Raw genomic sequence first — 15,224 nt, forward strand, 5'->3', positions numbered from 1 at the left:
ATCCCGGTTTAATCCCTTATCTTGGTTTTGTGAAACAGGCCCCTGAACGTCCGTGCATAAAATACAATCCAACACAATACATCATCAGCCACAAACATTACCTTCCTGATTGCACTGTTTGAAACTTGCAATAAAAACTAAATACTAATAGTAAATACAAATATGACTTAAAAATCAAAGCGAGGAGGAAGAGTATGGATGATCTAGTCAATTTGGCAATTTATAATACAACCCAATTCAATTATATTTAAGTGTGCATTAAAACAAAATATTTACAAATAGCTGCATATATAACCAATGGCTATATCGATTTTAATTATAATCATAAATAACTACACAAAACAACTAATAGCTAAAAAATATATTTTTAAAAGAAAAATCAATTTTCATTTTAAGATAAGATTTTTCTTAACTTGGTGCATTGATTGGGTTCCCATTTATTTTTAGTTAGCCAGTCTGCTATTGTTTTCAGCTGTTCAACATGGCACATGGTTGCCTTGTTATGGCAAAACTTGCCAGCGGGGAATGGCTTGCGCTTGCGTCCTTGCTGCCCCCACAGAGCTGCTCTTGAGCAAAGATGCCCAGTGGAGCAGTTTCCAGGTGGGAGTGTGAAGCTGTTGCTGAAAAAAAGCATTCATACTCAGAAGGTCCACGTTAAGAAAAAGGTCCTTCTGACTGACTGAATGGCTGGAGTCAAATTGTTTCTGTGTGCAGGAAATCAAGGAGAATATTGTGGAGCAAAGGTGTAATTTACAGGGGAGATGGTGTTACAACCCCCCCCCCAATCACCAAAACTGGCCAGTGCAACCCACCCCAAATATCTAATAATAATTTCCTTTATATAATTAAAGACATTTGTACCATAAATTGATGCAGAAAAATTCACCAGAATACAGGAAATGAAGCGTTTTGATATGCTCTTAACCCAACCCCCCAACCCCCCCAATGTTGAACCCAAAGTTACGTCCTTTAAAATACTGAGCTCCCAAGTTCCTCCAACTCCAATGAACCCACCGAGCCACACAAGTTTTTAAAATGCCTTCCTTATTTGGATTCAGTTCTCTATTATAATTTCTGCATTTCTCACCATACATATGTAATTGTATAGAAAGTAAACCACAAAGCACAGGAAAATAGGGACAAATATGGAAATATTGTCCAAATTCTATATATACTGCGATCAGAAATCCCCACAATGCAAATAAAAATAAAATTTTAAAATGCAAAGCATCATATTTGGTAGATATGTGACAATTACAGCCGTGCCACCCGACACCTGTCAGTGATAACTAGGGCCACACGTAATCTGCAGACGCAGAACTCCGCAGATTTTCAACAAATTCATTTTTTTTTTAAAACACATCCCCACCCCCAACAGAAAAACAGTCCGCCAAATTCTGCAGATTTTCATTATCGATCATGCTGCTGAAAAGCATGCACAGATTAATCTAACAATATATGTAACACCAAAAATGAAAACAATGACCGCTTATGAAAGCACTGAGCAAATAGGTCTTTAAACATTTATTATAAATAATCAGCTGTTACTATAGCAGTTGTTATTGCTAGCAGTATTTAAAGCCATTATGCTTGGGTAACAAAACCATTAACTCTCGACAGAATCTATGCAGACGATCCTCGGCAGTGAACTTTACAGAAGTGCATTACATTCACCGAAGGAAGAAACCTTACATTGTAGTTATGGCTTAGTATCTCATAATGACGAGAACACTATCTTAATATTACAATAGCTGGAGATGGTTTTCTCGTTATTATGAGATACAGATATACGAGATGCAGCTCCACATTTTCTGCAATTAGCTTCCATAGTAACACAGAAAATGTTTATGGATGCTAGCGTGAATCTGTTCCGCTCACTGTAACATACAATCTGCTACTTTATAGGTAAATGTTCTGATTACATGATTTCCAATATATTTAGCTATACATGTATATCTGAGCTTTATTCACCAACTATCACGTGACGTTAAGATAGCCTGATGACCACACTCAACTGACATTTTTACTTGAATATTTATATTTGTTTTGCTGAAAAAATAGAAGTGTACTGTACAGTGACCCACAAGTCTGAACTGCTGCTGACAAAACATGTCAACAAGAAGCGTCCTACTTATTTGGTATGTGGTCATTCAAGGACATGTTTTGTCAGCCTTCCATAAGAACAAGGCTAACTCAAACTATTATTTACCAGATTATTCATTTTCACTTAATAGCCAATGAGCCGTGGGCTGGTGACCAGTGAAAGCAAACGGCTGCGATGCACAGCGTGGTAACATGTGGTCCTGAGGCAGCATGGAAACAGCAGTAAGAAAAAGCTAACATAATTCATTACGTAAACTACATCTACACTACTACGTTTTGGTTTTCAAGTGGCGTTTTGAGACAAAACCAATCTCTGTCCGCACTAGAGTCCCGCCCCCACCGGGGGGGGGGGTAAACAACTCTCCTCTCTCCATTGACTTGTATTGCGTGAAGGTTTCCTCCTCTTTATTCCGTCTGCTAGCAAACAACAGAAACATGCCTAAAAGCTGCTGTGTGGTGATATTCACTACCAGCAGGGTCAAGAACCCAGAAGTTAAGTTTTTATAAGCTGCCGACCTGAAAAACTGAGCTTTATGAAGACAAATATGTGTGTAGCAATCATGTTGTTACCAAGTTAAATATCCATATCTTAGTTTTAGGCTAACTATCTGTCTGTTAGTTAAGCTAACACACGTAACATCGGACATAACGTTAGCTCCCCATTCCCTCTGCCGATTCCTCGCGTCTGTTTCCACTTTTGTCTTCACGTTAGTGTAGACCCAGTTTAGTATGCAACTTCATGTTTTACAATATATGTAGTAGGGGGGTCTCTGCTCTGTCTCTCTTTCAGCTAAGGGGGCCTTGGCTTAAAAAACGCTGAAAATCTGTGGCGTAAAGAACTGTATATGTGATCGTCTGGCCCCAACCTTTAACTGCTTTCGCAATTGGAGTGGTCGGACTTCATAAAACTACTTGTTTTCAAGCATCAGATTGCATTTTGGCCTGGACCCAGCTATGCTGCCTATTTTGGTCAAAACAGAAGATCTTTTGCTACAAATGAGTTTGTGCAAATGTGTGCACTCCTGTTTTCTTTTTGTTTTTAAGATGATTAGACTTAGAAAAGTTTGGTTGGCACCGCCCCATCAACATAATTGACTTACTCAAAGAATAATCCCACACATCTCGAAGTGCGATGGATTGCACATGACCTACAAAGCTCATTTGTGTAGTCATATGCTTCAGTCTGACGAGTGGTTCCCCAGTAAGCACTAGTCTGCAGTAAAACCTGGCTCAACTGATTGTTTAGCAAACATTTTATAAAACTGTTGTTTCACAGCATTTCAAAGGCTTTTTTTTTTTAAATGTGAAGGTTCAAACTACACACTGAAATATAGCCACTGAAAACAGATGACCCTTCAACCGACTTTATCCCAGTTTTAACCTAGACATCTAAATGTCTGTTGACCTGTGAATCAATACTCCGTGGGTCAGGCCCATCTAAACTGCTCCAACTTTTAATGGAGTAAAATTAGGTTCAGGAATGTATTCCCAAGCCAGTATTATGGCAAAAAATAAATAATAATAATAATAATAATAATAAAAATAATTAAAGCAAATGCCATAATCATGATAACTACTGTAAACTGTAAACATTCTATTAGCTGTCCTCCAGAGTTACATTTGGATGAATGGAAGGAAACACAGCCGGGACAGCAGTGAGCTTTGGTTTGGCATTAAACAACAAACTAATGTCTGCCATAGGTCCGACAGAAAATCACTAGACTAGAGAGTGGAAATGAGAGAAATTGCTGAACAACATGCTAAATAATATTAGCACAGTAGCACGACAGGATCCTCTTGGCAGACACAGTAACCACACAGCCTCGGCTACAGGTCTGCAGGAGGGAATGTCTGAAGGTTCTCTGGGAGAGTCAGGACACAGAAACGCAAACACACACACAGAAACTTAAACACATACAGATTGTGTAACGCAGCGGACAATGCTGCTCAGGGCACAGCAGCGATCCACATTCCACAATCACTTCACCCATGAAGAGCAGAGGAACAGAGTACCGATTACTGATACTGAAACCTGCAACACTCCAACATTCTTATGAGTCGACTATAATATATATTTACAGAATATATAAATTTTTTTCTTCTTTATCACCCGTCATGTATGTTCTTTGGGTCATGTAAAAAAAGAATCCCAACGTTGGGACCGCCCAAACCAGCCTTCATTTATACATGTAATTAAAATGTTAAGAGAGTTAGTTACCCCTGACCCAAACCCTAAGGAACTGCAATAAAAGTCCTAAAGCTCTATATTTGCATCACTGGCACAATCAAAAATAAATCAAAAATCACTAATGCTGAAGTGAACTGTACATGTGCAATGTGCCACGCAACAGCCAATTTGTATTCAGTCAGTGGTTTCCCAGCTGCTAAGGAACTGGATGAAGGGGCAGCCTCTTGTTGTTTCTACACTGGCTTTCAACAAACTGGGTGCAGCAAGCCTAAACTCGGTTCTGTTTGTGGACTATTTCCTCTGGATCCCATTGGAGGTTGGGTCCACCTGCTGTCAGGTCAGTTTGGAACTGGGTCGTGTGTGGTCTTAATTGGTTATATCCATCTCTGTTTTGGAGTCCCGGGTCCTTTCTGGGTCAGATCTTCCAGCCTACAAAGGCCTCTGATCCACAGTCACACTACAACCCACCACGCAGCACATCGCTGTCTGCATTCAAGCAGAACTGAGGTCAACTTGTATGGAGGAGTCCAGGAGGGCTGGGATGTCAGGATGAAGTTCTGTTATAGCCTGTCTCTATGTGTTTCTCCAGCCACAGCTCTGCTAACTGCATTGTCGATGCAAACGTACTTGCTCTCGAGCCAAGGCACATCTTGTGTTGCTTCTGCTCCAGACTTGTGTTGCACTGGACGGGATGATAAATGTGGACAATGCCTGGTTCTTGGCTGCGTAACACTTTTAAACCTGAATTAATCACTTTTGTGAACAGGTCCACGTCTTCCAGTCCCCAGCCCAAGATCGAGGTGTCAAAACCTCCAGCTTTGAGTAAATCACTCTTGAAAACACAGGCGATTCCAAATCCATAATCTCGCCAGAAACCACTTTTCTTGGTCAGCACAAACTTGTTTTCTCTCGGGGCCTTCTCCGAATACACTATCTTGGGGTTGTACTGACTAAAGACAACAGGGAAATAGGCTTGTCTCCCTTGGACAGCATTGTCTCTGCAGCGTTGCAAGGCATCGCCACTAAAGATAAGATCGACATCGCAGAAGAAGAGTAGAGAGTCATTATGAAGCTGTGAGGAGCCCAGCTCAAGAGCCAGTCCCCGGGAAAAGTTGCCCGTCATGGGGATTATGGACAGGTCAGCTTTGGGATACTTCCTGTAGAAGTCTTTGACTAACTGGATGTGTCTTCCTCTGTTCTGATTGCTCTCATTGTCCACCAGAACGATGGAGAGCTTAACGTTTTGTTTGGGTATCAAACACACTTTCTCAAAGTTCTCCATGAAGCGGACGAAGGTGTCATAGCGACCAGATAGTGGGACAAGGATGTTGACCTTCCTCTGGCTTTGCTCCCACATGTCCCTGTTTGATTCGTGGACCTGGAAAGGTGACAAGAACTTCAGAGAGTTGGACAGGAAAGACAGGGATTGGGATTCAGAGTTGATGGCAGCCACGAGCTCAGCCACATCTAACTCGTCGGTTTCAGTAAAGAAGGGTCGGCTAAAGGACTGCTGAAGGTAAGCGTGGCGCCTCACAGGCACTGTTATTTTGCGTCCCTTATGTTTCTTGTACAGAAGCAGTAAGTCTATGATGTATTCCGCACCATGCATTGGATCCACCCTGTAGTAGCCATACTGGATCTCTTTGAAGTCAATGACACGGCCACGCATTTTCGAATTCTCGTTAATCATTTCCATGACCTGGAGTATAATGCCTTCCAGTGCGGTCCGAAGTGAGTTCCCGAGGCTTTGCCGGGCAATCTTGTTCTCAGCAGCGGAGTAAACATGGCGGCCAGTCAGGAAATCCCATTCAATGACATCATGTCTCTCATTGGGCTTATAGCGCATGTAGGAAGGTGGGGACCCCAGCTGTTGGTCCTCCCACTGTACCTCTGTATCGCTGAGGGAACTCATCATCAGGCCTTGGCGGTGGAGCAGGATGCTGCGGTAACAGAGCCTGGAGATCTCGCGGCTCAGCATGAAGCTGTGCAGCCGGTACTGGTAGGCAGGCTTTTTGTTGGGGTGAAGTGTAATGGCGTTGTGGATCTTGCTGCTGTGAAGTTCTTCAATGAAACCCTTCTTGTTGTGCTCATAGTTCTCGTAGAAGAGCTGCTGCATCTGTGAAAAGAGTTACAACACCATGATGAGAGCGTCCTAGTACCAGCACAAACAAACACAACACTTCACTTACAACTTACTTTACCAACGAGACCATGGGTGCATGTCTTGGAGGGCGATAGCAAAGTAGGGCTGCGTGATGTGAGGAAAATATGCGATTGAATATCTTGATAACGATATAACTTGCGATAAATGAACAGATATTAAAGTGTACTCAGTTCTGCTGCTTTCATTGTTCTGCTAAAAACACAATAAACTGCTTGTTGAATTTATAACTAATGAAAGGAAATCATTTCCAACTAACACAAAAAATCTCGGAATGTCTTTTGCGATATGTCGCAGCCTTTCGGGATCTGTATATTGTGCCAGTTTATATTGTGATGATGTTAAAAATATGTTTGTAGGAAAAATCTATAATAATATTGTTAAAAAAACAATACCAACTATTCTTGTTTTTTTACTAAGATCTACTGCGCTGTGAGCTAATTTAACTGACCAATATACTAACAAAAAAGACTTTACTACTATATGGGCAGCACACTCGAAAAAGAGGAAGATGCACCCGAGAGTGCAGGCCATGTGAGGGGTGAATGGTATAAAAATCTAAAATCAATTTTAGGCCTTCATTATAAAAGGACAGCTGAAGATGTGAAAAGGGAGAAAGAGAAGGACTGACATGTAGCAAAGGGCTGCAGGTTGGAGTAGAACCCGTGGCCGCTGCGATAAGGACCGAGCGCTTGTACACGGGGCGTATGCTCCACTAGGTGAGCTATCCAGGCGCCCAAACTGCATTTATTTAAAGTGTTTCCATAAAGAAAAAGGTTGTATTTGTTCTATTGTTATTCATCAGTTTGCATAAATTTAGTGAACAACATACCCAACAGACAAGAAAGCAAGAACAGATTCAAATACAGCAAAATGAGTTTTTCCTGTTTGGTTCTGTCACTTTGCCTCTGAAGTGTGTGAAGCAGTAGTACAGCCACTAGTATCTGTTTCCACATCAATTATCAATGTGCTGCAAACTTGTATTTAATATGCTTAACGTAAGCAACTTGAAACAAAATGCAAAGATTGTTTTGTTGTCACCTTGGCTAATGTAGACTGTGTAATGACAGCAGCCTGATGAAACGTCTAGTACTGATAACCCAACTTCCAACCTAATTTCACCAAATTTGCTCACAAACAAGCATGGAACGTCAGCATAAGCATATGTAATAATCATTGACTGTTAGGCTGATATAACAATGGAAAACGATCTTACAGGTTTAGCCTATTCACTGTTTTGCTATTGGTCTCGCGTACAGAAGTACTGTCATGGATGGATGGATGGATGGATGGATGGATAGATAGATAGATAGATAGATAGATGGATAGATACTTTATTCATCCTGAGGGAAATTTTAGGCATCCAGTAGCTTAGACAACCATAATACAACAAACATGCATACTGTATATCTCACATACATAAAAATCACCCACAGAAATTTAAAGAGTTAAAAGGTGTTATGGTAGAGTGTGTGCAATGGTGGTAGTGCAAAAGAGAACAGCAGGGACGATGAGTGCAGGTCATGAAGCCTAATGTTTCTCCTAGTCCACATTAACCATCCCACAGGCAATAACACTGAGCAGTTATTGTTATTGTAACATGTTCCCTAAATGCCCTGAGTGTGTAACACCAAATAAGAGGGCTTGACAAAAATATTCTTCCTTGCTGTTTTTTTTTTTAATGAAGTCTCTAACTAAATTGGTCCCAAAAAAATGTCATTGGAAATTATATTTTTATATTATTATACACAGGGTGCGATTTTCCGAGGGGGATGTGTGTGATTTCCCCCTTTCTGGTCCAAATATCCCTGCCTCTGCTGAATTATTTTTATATTATTTTATAACCCTAACCCTTTAAGATGTATCCCCCCTCAAAGTAATCATCTACTTCACCAATAGCCTAGACTATATATTAATTATATACCTAAAATAGAAGTATTAAGTAAGTAAAGGGCTGTCTATAGTACCATAGAAAGATCAAATCTGAGCAGTAGTTGCTGGTTGTATTGAGCCTCTATAGAGCTCCAGGACCCCGGCTACCAGCAGCAGTTGTTTAGCCGCCAACAGGTGACTGTGAGCCGGGTACAGGCACCGCCAGATGATGGTGCTTTCAGGGGCCGTGGTAGTGGAGTTTAGACAGAAAAAGTAAGCGTCATGCAGCCATGACAGTTAAGTTTAGGCACCAAAACGACCCGTTAAGTTTAGGAAAAAGATCGTTTCCTAGGTGAAAGTATTTTGTTTTCGCTGTGAAGTGAACTCTGCTCTCCGGCTTAAAAGCGCTGTGTTTCATGTTGACACCACGTTGTATTATTTCATTCTGAGATTATTTTCCGTTGGATATTGAAGTTCATAAATAAGTGTTTTGGCATGGCTGGTCGAGTGGCTCTATATCCATGGTGGTATTAGAAGGGGGATTTCATTCTTGCATGTTTTGTTGTGCATGATCAAAAAACATTCCCTCCTCTGCTTTCTTCCCAAATCGCACCCTGATTATACACCTGGAAAGTTCACCATAATTAGTACCTGTATTCCCACAGAACTGATCAAACCCCCCCACTGTCACTGAATATTGACTCCATGATATTCAAGGAGCCTGAAAGAACAGAAAGCACCCTCATACCTCATATGACCACACGCACTGGGTTCCTCCAAAGCGTCGCACACAGCGGCCCACTTCCACATCCTCATGGGTGGTGTACATCTCCCTCAGACAGGTGTTGATGTGAGGGACCATCCTGCGTAGAACCTCTCTACTGAAGATCATCCCCGGGCCTCCCATGCAGAAGTTCTCTCCGGGCTCCAGGGCCAGCCTGCCCAGCTCCTCGGCCATGCCCAGGCCTGTCTGGCCCAGGTAAAGAGGCTTGCTGCTGTTCAGCGAGCGCAGGAACAACTCCAGCTTTTCACCTGGCAGAGGGGGAAGTGGGAGGAATTAGGCTTTTTCATAATAGTAGCACAGTGGCTCAGTGGTTAGCACTTCTGCCTCACAGCAAGTAAGGCACAGCAGAGTTTGATCCCCGTCCGGGCAGGGCCTTTCTGTTTGGAGACTGCATGTTGTTGTGTTTGCGTGGGTTTCCTCCGGGTGCTCCGGTTTCCTCCCACCGTGAAAACATGCATGCTGGGTAACTAGGACTCCAGTTTAAAATTAGCTGGCTAACACTGGTACATTTACAGAAATGTTGATTAATTATTAACAATTATAATAACACATGATCCTGGGATGGCTAAGGTTTGAAACTTATGGAAAATGTGTTATTTTTTTGATACATCACTTTGCTAAGTATACACATATATTTCAATTTTGGTATGAATTTTATAAAGCAAGCCAAACTTATCAACATATCAAATCCATCAATGTGTAAGGTTTGTTTTAAAAATAGACAACAGGAAAATACTTTACCCTGACTGAGGGTGGAGCACCAGGACAGGGCTTTAAAATGACTTCAAATTAGGTTAGGATTTTGGTAAGGGTTTGTGTTGGTATGTTTAGTGTAAAATACAAAAAAATATGATAATAATAATAATAATAATTATGAATGAATAATAATACATTAAAGAATATGTACTGTATATTCCTAATAAAACACCATGGTTCATTCCAAATAGTCACTGTGTTATATTTTTGACTATAGCAACACACTATCTACTCATAAATATATTTGGAAATAAATATAAATTTGGACTATGGGAATCATAGATGATGGGAATCATCAAATGCATCTCTCTCTCTCTCTCTCTCTCTCTCTCTCTCTCTCTCTCTCTCTCTCTCTCTCTCTCTCTCTCTCTCTCTCTCTCTCTCTCTCTCTCTCTCTCTCTCTCTCTCTCTCTCTCTCTCTCTCTCTCTCTCTCTCTCTCTCTCTCTCTCTCGCACGCGCTTGAACCATCAGAATCCCTCCCAGAATAATCACCTCTGATATAAACGTCATCATCTGCCCTCATGAACCACTCGTACTTCTCCAGGTAGTGGTCGTGGATGTACTTCAGCATCATGAAGGACTTCTTCTGTGGCGGGTACGAGTCGTCCACACCTGCCAGCGACACCACCGGGACGGGGACGGGCACGAGGACGGTGCCAGTCCCCGCGCTCGAGAAGAACTCCACCTTCCCGGGAATGGAGCTCGCCCAGGTCTGGTACGCAGCCACGGCGCGAGACCGCACATATTTCTTCGCTGTCATCACGCCGACATAGAGGAAATGCGTTGGTCTGCGTATGGGTACCCCGGTATCTCCGCTACTGTTCCCAGTACTGAATACCCCGTCCTCCTGGCTGAACAGCGGGCTGTCCCGGTCTTTGGTAGCCGCGGTGTTCCCGAGGATGGCAGGACCTTTACCGACGGAGGCGTCACTGTTGTACAAACACAGGGGAGATTTTTTCCCTTTACTTTCCAGAACCTGAGGTACGAATAGCCAAGAGGACGCGGTGAAGCCCAAAAAGACGCCGACAATCACGGTGCTCCACTGTCTCCTTGATTTCACAGCCATTGCTGCTTCACGTCCCCCTACGGAGAGTTTAGCTTTGCGGTGAACGTTAATGTATGAATGCTACTGTTGTCTGTCTGGGGACGTGCTGACGTGTATGCATTCAGCATCTCCTACCTGATGTGGAAAAACATACTTTCCACCTCTGATACATATTTCTGCTAGGAAAGGCTAATTAATGGGGCTAAAGGACTAAACCATTAACAGTCTATGGTCTAAACATACACGTATCCCCGTCAGAATAGTCAGCCCCATCCTCAACGCTCGTCCGTCCCATTTGAAACTGAGCCTTTAACCGCACCACTGCCCACGTGGAAATATTTTATAGCCAAGTGCCATTCAGATAATAGCCGCGTTGAATCTTACATATGTCCCGAGTAGAGTCCTACTGGCTTTCCGTTATTCACCATAATGTTAGCCTATGGCTAGTTGCTACCACACTGTAATTTTTAGTCCAATAATATCACAGACACGTCAGTGTTCTCGGCGGTCCAACAGCAGTGGGGTGCTGCTGTAGCTCACTTTAACCCGCTCGAGACTCACCCCTTCAAGTAGACGGCTAGCCTGTAAATGTCAAGTTCACAGTAGCTTAATCATTTCTCTCCATATGAGGAACTTGCCATCATGTTGTGTCTGTCTGTGTTCCGTTATCAAGAACAACCAGTCGGGGTTTTCTTTCTTCAGACTAAAAGCGTAATTTCTCTGGATCTACAAGAGTAAATAACTGAAACCTTGAATTTCACTAAAGCCAATTAATTAAAAATAGAATGCCAATATAAAAGATGTACACGACTTGCAAGCAATGGTGGTTCTAATCTCACAGCAGGTCATTAACGCACTTGCTTTTATTTTGAAAGGTGATTTTTCACCAGCAGCCAGCAACACTTCCGATCAAAAAGTGCGTGCGTGCGTGCGTGCGTGCGTGCGTTTTAACAGAATAAAAACTTCCTCTACAGATTGGGATGACTCACAAACTGAATCGTAACGTTTTTTCTTTCACAAAAATATTCGGCACTCCTGTATGCGATACAATAGTCCTAATGGAACCAGAGACTGTACAGTCTATGGATGGAACAGGATAACCCTGATAGTCAAACTGTACAGCGGACATTTCTGCATTCCGGCAGCAACAAATTCCGGACCGATTTTTTTCACAGTAAAGGCATGTTTTCCCACGAATCTACATAGCCTGTATAAAATGATCTAGCATGGAACTTTTGCTCAAAAAGCAGACAAGTACTCATTCTTTGCAAGAGGTTTGGTGGTTATAATTGATCGATATACATGTGTTGCACACAAGACTGCAAACAGCCTAATTGTCAAGATAACAACTTCCTTTGAGCTCCTCATTAGATAGAAAGAGCAATTCAATAATTCTTTAATCCACTATGGAAAAAAAAATGGCGGGAGGTAATTTGGATAATTAACTCTAATATGCATATTATGTTTAGTCTGCAGTTTATTTTGGATGAGTTGCAGATCATTATTCTGACAACAGGTGGAAGCAGAGTCAAAGTAGTGAAGCCCCAGTTTAATGTTGCACAGCAGGGCTGCTTTCCACGCCAAATGTTGGTCTTTTGACAAAGTCTGCGGAGCTTTTACTGCTATGACCTCATTTGAGGAAAAAACTAAATAAAAAGTTTTTTTTTAGCTATTTAGTCATCAGCAACCTCATTGAACTGTTTGACCACTGACTCTCTGGGGAAGGGCTGTAGAGCATCTGGACCAAAATTGTATTAACTTAGTAACATTTACAACTGCAGACTTGGTTGATTGTTGCACAAATCTGTCTTCATTATTAACACAACATACATATTTGATGACTTATCAAAAAATGGAGAATGCTTAGATTTATCTTAACCTGTCAACCCCAAGGATGTTCTTATTAACAGCTTCTAACTGATCCAAAGGCCTACACAATTAGTAAATAATTCATGAATTATGAATAGAGCCATTAAACTATAAATCAAAGTTGTGTATTGGAAAGTGCTACCACACTTCGGTAAGCAATTAACACTTCTGAATTTCTGATTTAAATGAATTATTTAAAATGGAAATTTTCAGAGCAGCCTAAAGACGTTTGCATTGCAACTTCATTGTAATTACATAACTACGTCCTCTAACAGGCTTCACTATTGGCTAACCCCATCAAGGCTCCGCCTCGGCACCCTGAGATACATCTTTGCACTCCGCACCCAAACGGGGGGAGCAATCACACAGCATAAATCCCCAGCTCACCTGCTTCTCATCTTAATCACCTAGAGCAAGATCTACTTTGCGATTCCAATCACTCTCAGTGTCGACAAGATGTCTTCTAGCTAGCATTGTGCTACTCCTGCTGCTGGCCTCTTCTGCTGTCTCAGCTAGCCAAGCAAGCCCAGGCTAACTCCTGCCCCGCCTACCTTGCGCTCCTCCTGAGGGATGGCGATTCACGGAGTCCGTCCACTTCCTCTACAGGTGGTAGAGCGGTTGCCTACCAATCAGAAGGTTGGTGGTTCGATCCCTGGCCCATGGCGAAGTGTCCTTGGGCAAGACACTGAACCCCAAATTGCTCCCGATGCTGTGCCATCGGTATGTGAATCTTTATGATGATTAGACCCCCCTCTCTCCCCACCTCCGCCCTCAAAGAGTCTACTGCAAGACTTCACCACTGGCCTCGCTGCCCAACCGTGCACCAGTCAGAGGCCACGTGTCAGCTGCCCACCCATGGTGCCATATTTCACGATGTCAAGCAGGACTGGGATAGCCCACTGGTAGGTTCATACCTGGAAGCTGCCCAGTACTACCACAGTCTGATCTGATCACATTCATACCTGGAAGCTGCCCAGTACAACCACAGTCTGATCTGATCACATTTATACCTGGAAGCTGCCCAGTACAACCACAGTCTGATCTGCTGGCCACTGAGCAGCACTGGAGCGGTTGGGATTAAGGGCCTTGCTCAAGGGCACCTCAGTGGTGGTAATGAGGGAGGGACAAGCACTGCTCTTTCCCCACCCAGATTTTATCCTGTCGGTCTGGGGATTGAACCTGCGACCTCACAGTCCCAAGCTCGCTTCTTTAACCACTTCCAATGAAATTAACTCAAAACATAAGTGTTTTTTTCTTCTGTAATACCCATCCAGGTGTGGACTGTTCATTAAAATGATGAACCTGACCACAGGTAGTCTATATTGATGACGTTTCATTTCCGCCGTATGTCCCTCGTTTTCAGCTGGCTGTCCGTCCCCTTCCTCTGTCTTTGTGTTGGCGTTCTAACCTCCGGTGGATTTGTGAGGACTATGGTTAACTGCTCCTCAGATCTCTACAGGGTAAATCCAGACAGCTAGCTAGACTTTCCGTTTCTGTTTTCTGTTGCACGACAAGTGCAACAGAAAAGTTCCTTCCTGAGACTATTTAGCAGAGGCACCGTGACTGGACTTGTAGGCCGTTCCGACCCCTGCTGTGTCTGGCTGTTCACCTGTCTCTTTGACTCAGCAGGAGCTCGTCAGAGTAACCTGGAACACCTGAGTGTGCCCAGGCTTTTTAAGCCTGGCTGCAGTGTAGCTCTGGGGGGTGTTTCACAAAAGCAGAATTTATAAATCCAGGATAACTGGGAAATCTCGGCTTAATCCGCTATCTAGGTTTTGTGAAATAGCCCTCTGGTTTCGTTGGTTTCCCTTTTGGTTTGTTCATGTGGTGAAGTTTATCTTTATGTGTTGCTTGCACTTTTCACTCATGCACACTCATCACTCATGCACACTTACACCACTGACAATACTGACGACCCCACTCCACACCTTAATAATCTATTATTTGGTCTAACTTGGTTTGATTTGATTTAATAAAGTACATTTTTGTTAAACTTTATCACGGTGTGTCTCCTCTTTGTTGTGGCCTAAGAGCCAGGTCATAACATATTGTTGGCTAGTTTACTTTAGAATCAAACATCAGATTTTATCAACTACATGTGTTTTGTGTGCAGAAATCTTAATGTGTAAAGTAACTAGTAACTAAAGCTGTAACAGATAAATGTAGTGGAGTAAAAAGTAGAATATTTCTTTCTGAAATGTAGCAGAGTAGAAGTAGAAAGTGGCATGAAAAGAAAAAACTCAAGTAAAGTACAAGTACCTCAACATGTGTACTTAAGTACAGTACTGGAGTAAATGTACTTAGTTACATTCCAACACTGGAAATATTTGATCTTGCGTAGTCAGACATGAATTAAAAAATCAACGCTCCACAGGCTATTACTTCCATTTGAGTGAAACATGCTGCGCTGCGCCGTCATTGGTGGAGAGGCTGGTGACGTCACGG

The 15,224-nt window shown here is 42.5% G+C and overlaps 1 protein-coding gene across 1 annotated transcript; it reads right to left on the bottom strand.

The window, feature by feature from the left end:
• Positions 1-1,512: 1,512 nt before the first annotated feature.
• chsy3 (chondroitin sulfate synthase 3) lies at positions 1,513-11,763 on the bottom strand. The gene is made up of 4 exons (XM_035991607.1): positions 11,149-11,763; positions 10,358-11,117; positions 9,073-9,356; positions 1,513-6,407 (listed from the first exon to the last, which is right to left on the bottom strand). Exons 2-4 carry the CDS (start codon positions 10,929-10,931, stop codon positions 4,836-4,838), a joined length of 2,430 nt encoding a protein of 809 aa, XP_035847500.1. The 5' UTR covers positions 10,932-11,117; positions 11,149-11,763; the 3' UTR covers positions 1,513-4,835.
• Positions 11,764-15,224: the final 3,461 nt, after the last annotated feature.

The sequence above is a fragment of the Sander lucioperca genome, chromosome 14 (genome assembly GCF_008315115.2).
Source record: "Sander lucioperca isolate FBNREF2018 chromosome 14, SLUC_FBN_1.2, whole genome shotgun sequence".
Classification (NCBI taxonomy): domain Eukaryota; kingdom Metazoa; phylum Chordata; class Actinopteri; order Perciformes; family Percidae; genus Sander; species Sander lucioperca.

Bases quoted from the DNA above. Each gene is read 5' to 3' on its own strand.
- chsy3 (XM_035991607.1), bottom strand. From the start codon at position 10,931: ATGGCTGTGAAATCAAGGAGACAGTGGAGCACCGTGATTGTCGGCGTC. The intron at 9,357-10,357 runs GTGATTATTCTG...CCCCTCTGCCAG, and splicing joins TGATGACGTTTATATCAGAG to GTGAAAAGCTGGAGTTGTTC. The intron at 6,408-9,072 runs GTATGAGGGTGC...CTCTTTTCACAG, and splicing joins AGTGCGTGTGGTCATATGAG to ATGCAGCAGCTCTTCTACGA.